The sequence below is a fragment of the Pestalotiopsis fici genome (assembly GCF_000516985.1).
Source record: "Pestalotiopsis fici W106-1 unplaced genomic scaffold PFICI_Scf_5, whole genome shotgun sequence".
NCBI classification, from domain to species: domain Eukaryota; kingdom Fungi; phylum Ascomycota; class Sordariomycetes; order Amphisphaeriales; family Sporocadaceae; genus Pestalotiopsis; species Pestalotiopsis fici.
This window is the reverse complement of record NW_006917095.1, coordinates 3,003,435-3,007,260: the sequence shown is the minus strand read 5'-3', so window position 1 is coordinate 3,007,260 and position 3,826 is coordinate 3,003,435. Positions and strand designations below refer to the sequence as shown.

Here is a 3,826-nt window from a genome sequence, read left to right as displayed (position 1 = left end):
CCCAGAGATGCCCGCTCTTATTGCAAATATAGTTCCCAATATTCCTAAGCTCCTGATGGTTCCCAGTTGATTTCCCTCCCAATCGTTGCGCGTATCCTCTTGGCTCGATCACCCTTGCCAAATGTGTCCATTGACCATGAAACCCGAGGTTCTCACTTTTTTGTTTTCTCTCCTTTCGGATGGCTTGCATCTTCTCCTGTTTGATCTGCAGGGTGCTTTCAGTGGGTTGGTTGGCATTCCACGCCCGGCGCGTAGCAAACAGCCCAGCATCTGCAGTAAACATCCTCTCGTGGTTGTCAAAAGTATTGCAAACCCTTTTCTTGTTCCATGCCATCTCTCCCTTGCGTTCGAGGGAGAGTTGGGCCACAAGGGCTGCAGATGACGAAACCGGATGTTTGGAAATAAAGGAAATTGAAAATTGGGAGGAAAAAAAAAAGAAGTACGATACATGCACACTTTGGAGATCCCGATGAGATCAGACCAAAAAGACCAGGGTGGGTTGGAGAAGAAACCCCCCAAGATGTGGAAAAAAGCAAAAAAACAGACAATAAGCAAAGAAGGGACAATGCGGACCGATCCGGCAGGACCATCACTGATTGAGTAAGGAGGAAAAACAGACATTAGCGGGCATCAGGTTGACAGAGAACCCTTCAAAAGAAAAAAGAAAAACGTGCAAGCAAAAGAAGAAAAACAGACAAGGAATTGAGTGTTCAGACAGCCTTCCCAAAGTAGATTTGCCAATGACTCCAACCACTCACACAAGAGACGCAAGCATCTCTGTTATCGCAAATGGAAAGAGAGAAAAAAGAATTCCGCCGGCTTCGAGTTCCGACTGGAGAGTGTCCATATCCGCCCACCGGACTGGCTGCCCCCCTTTGACGGAGACACGTGCTCGTATCGCTCCAGTTAAAATGCATCGACGATAGCCGCCCCCGTTTTCAAAATAATTTTGCTTTTTTGGTCTCTCTCCGCTGATGATGAAAGAAAAACATTTTTTTTTCTTGGTTTTGATGGTTGTTTAGGTGCCAAGGAAAAACGGAGTAAAGACGAGAGTGCCGACCCATCCAATGTATAGTGTCGTTTATAGCCGAGTAAAACTTTTGTGTTGAAAATTGCAAACAGCCAACGTTGTATGAGACAATATCGAAAAAAGAGATGAGAAAAAAGATGATTGGCAGATATATGGCACATCTGAGGACCTGTGGGTTCATTCTGGTACCTCAATTCGTTCCTTTGGCTTCGTGAGCTGCAGAGCGTCTGTCGTTTCGTAAAAGGTATGGAAGTAGGATCGTAGAGACTTCGTGAAATCAAAAGAAAAACTTGTCATTCGTTTGGTCGTTCATCATGTACAGCACACAGACTGTATGTCGTGTATGTGTCGTGGCAGCTTGCTTCTAGTACATGCGCTCTCGGAATGTCAGAGCCCGGCCGTGGTCCTCCTCGTACACTGAAGAAGCAGGTGTGTGGATTGCTGTACCGGCGCTTGAGCCACCGCTTGACATGTTCTCGTGCTCCATGTCATACACATCGTAGTGTGCGCGGGCGGAAGGCATCACGTAGTGGGAACCGTCGGGCCGCGAAGGAGCACCTGCGGCTGTGGCCACGGGGTAGCCCTGCCAGGTCGGGGGTGGTAGGCCGTGAACATGTTGGTGGTGAGACTGCTGGTGGTGCTGGTGATGCTGATGCTGGTGCTGGGCTTGGGCCTGAGGGGGGTACGATGGAGGCAGCTGGGAAAACTGGTGCGGCATCGAGTGCTCAATGGGCGGCGTGTGTTGCTGCACCGGGTACATTGGCACGTCGTGCAGGGCCTGACCCTGTGCGTTACCAGTCGTGGACTTCTTTTGCTGGATCGTGCGGCCAACTCCGCGGCCCTTGATGCCTCGGTTCATGTTTTTGTAAATTTCTTTGAAATGGACAAAAAGTTTCCGGTCCTTTTCGTCCTTGATGCTCTCCAGAGAATGTTCGGCAAAGAGGGTCATGTACTTCATGACAGCCTCCTTGTGGAACTTATTCTGGTGATTTTTCAGGTTGCCTCGCTGGGTGAAGGGCTTGTTGCAGTCATCAATCAGGCAATGGAACCTTTTGGTGGTGTCATGGACCGAGAGGTGGGCCCTCAGATTACCCTTTTGTGCAAACTCTCGTGGGCATTGATCACACTTGAAGGGCTTATCTCCAGTGTGCCTGCGGTAGTGAGTCTGCCGCCGGGTTAGCAACCAGGTCAGCGATATCGTATCCAAAAAGACTGACCTTGAGATTGCCATGCTGCGAAAAGGTCCACTTGCAGCCCTGCCAGGAGCAAGCCTGTAAATTCCATGTTAGTTACTGGATTATGGTTATCAGCGAGAAGGATCAACTCACGTATGGCTTCTCGCCCGTATGCTTTCGCATATGGATCTTCATGTGAGTGCCTTGGTTGAAAGTCTGCCTGCAACCTTCCCAAGGGCATCTGCGCTTCTCCTTGCTCTGCTTGCTGTTTCGGCGCTGCTTGGCCCTGGTACCTCGGGGGCTGTTGCATCTCGATCCCCTCCTGCTACCTGGCGGCGAGTTCAAGGCAGGCTTGGACTCCTCTTCTTCCTCTTCCTCCTCTTCAAGGTCTTCTTCCTCTTCTTCCTCCTCGGCCTCCTCGCTGTCACTCTCCTGAGCCTGGATCACCCTCATCATTTCATCAATGAGGGTCTTGTTCTGGTACGGCTTGGCCCCGGCTTCGTCCGTCAATGGCTTCGGTGCTGGTGCCGCTGGAGGAGCTGCTGTTGTTGGAAGTGGGAGCTGAGCTGGTGGCCCAGGATCCCGCTTGATGGGAGGACTGGCCACATAGTTTCGCCGGTACACCTGTTGCGCATCCCTGTGCTGATAAGACACACCATTGGAGGGGGTCTCACTCATGGATGGTCTTTCGTCACCATATTGACGGAATGGCATCACCATGGACGTTGGCGATGCTGGTGCGTAGGAGTTGACGCCAAAGGCAGTGTGAGGTGCCATGCTTGGGATGGAGGCCATGGGGTAAGTAGTTCCAATAGCATATTGGGACTCGTGGTGCGGTTGAATAGGAGCCGACGATGGCACCCTGGGATCAAAAGGCATCATGGAAGAAGTGTCCATGTTGGAGTATTGTGGATTTTGTTGTTGCTGGTACTGACCGTGCCACCTGTGGTCCCAGTTTGCAGATGGAGGATGCTGCGTCATCTTGACTTTCAGCCTTGTCTGGTTGGCAAGTGTGATCAAGTCTTAGCACTAGTAATCTTTTTGTGAGAAAAAGAATCTGTGCTTGCTTCCGTGTGTGCTAGGGATGTATGGTGACTGTTATTGTTGTTGTTATTGTTGATGGATGAGACGGGTTGCGTTGCGTTGTCGTCTCTGATGGGACGGAGGGGAGTTGAGGAGGGCAAACGAGTAAGAGTGACAATAAAAGCAAAATACCACCGGTTTGTAAAAAAGGAAAAAGGAGAGTTCTTCAGATCGTACTTGACGGTTGATCAGTAAGTTGGTGACCCGAGTGAATCAAGAGGAAGCAACTCTTGGGGGAGGGACAGAGATATGTATATACGGTTTCTCGTGAAGTTGAGCTTCCGGGTTGTGCCTTGCTAGCCAATTGGACCCCGTCCCGGAAGATCATAGGAGGAGAGGCTCGGTAGTCTAGGTACAAGTATACACACTCACAGGTACCTGTGGCCATGTCTCTGAGCCATGATGCCTGTCGAGGTAATAGTAGGTGGCCGCCCCATAGCTCACATGTTACTGTGTCTGGATGGACCGGGGTTGGTGTGTGTACTAGGGGGGGTGGGCTGGACTGTACGTACTCAATCTCTCCTCTGGGATGCCGGCT

The 3,826-nt window shown here is 50.8% G+C and overlaps 1 protein-coding gene across 1 annotated transcript; it reads right to left on the bottom strand.

Moving 5' to 3' along the window:
* Positions 1-1,394: 1,394 nt before the first annotated feature.
* On the bottom strand, positions 1,395-3,186 carry PFICI_08211 (uncharacterized protein; the record flags this gene model as incomplete). The annotated part of the gene is made up of 3 exons (XM_007836792.1): positions 1,395-2,195; positions 2,248-2,301; positions 2,359-3,186. 3 exons carry the CDS (start codon positions 3,184-3,186, stop codon positions 1,395-1,397), a joined length of 1,683 nt encoding a protein of 560 aa, XP_007834983.1.
* Positions 3,187-3,826: the final 640 nt, after the last annotated feature.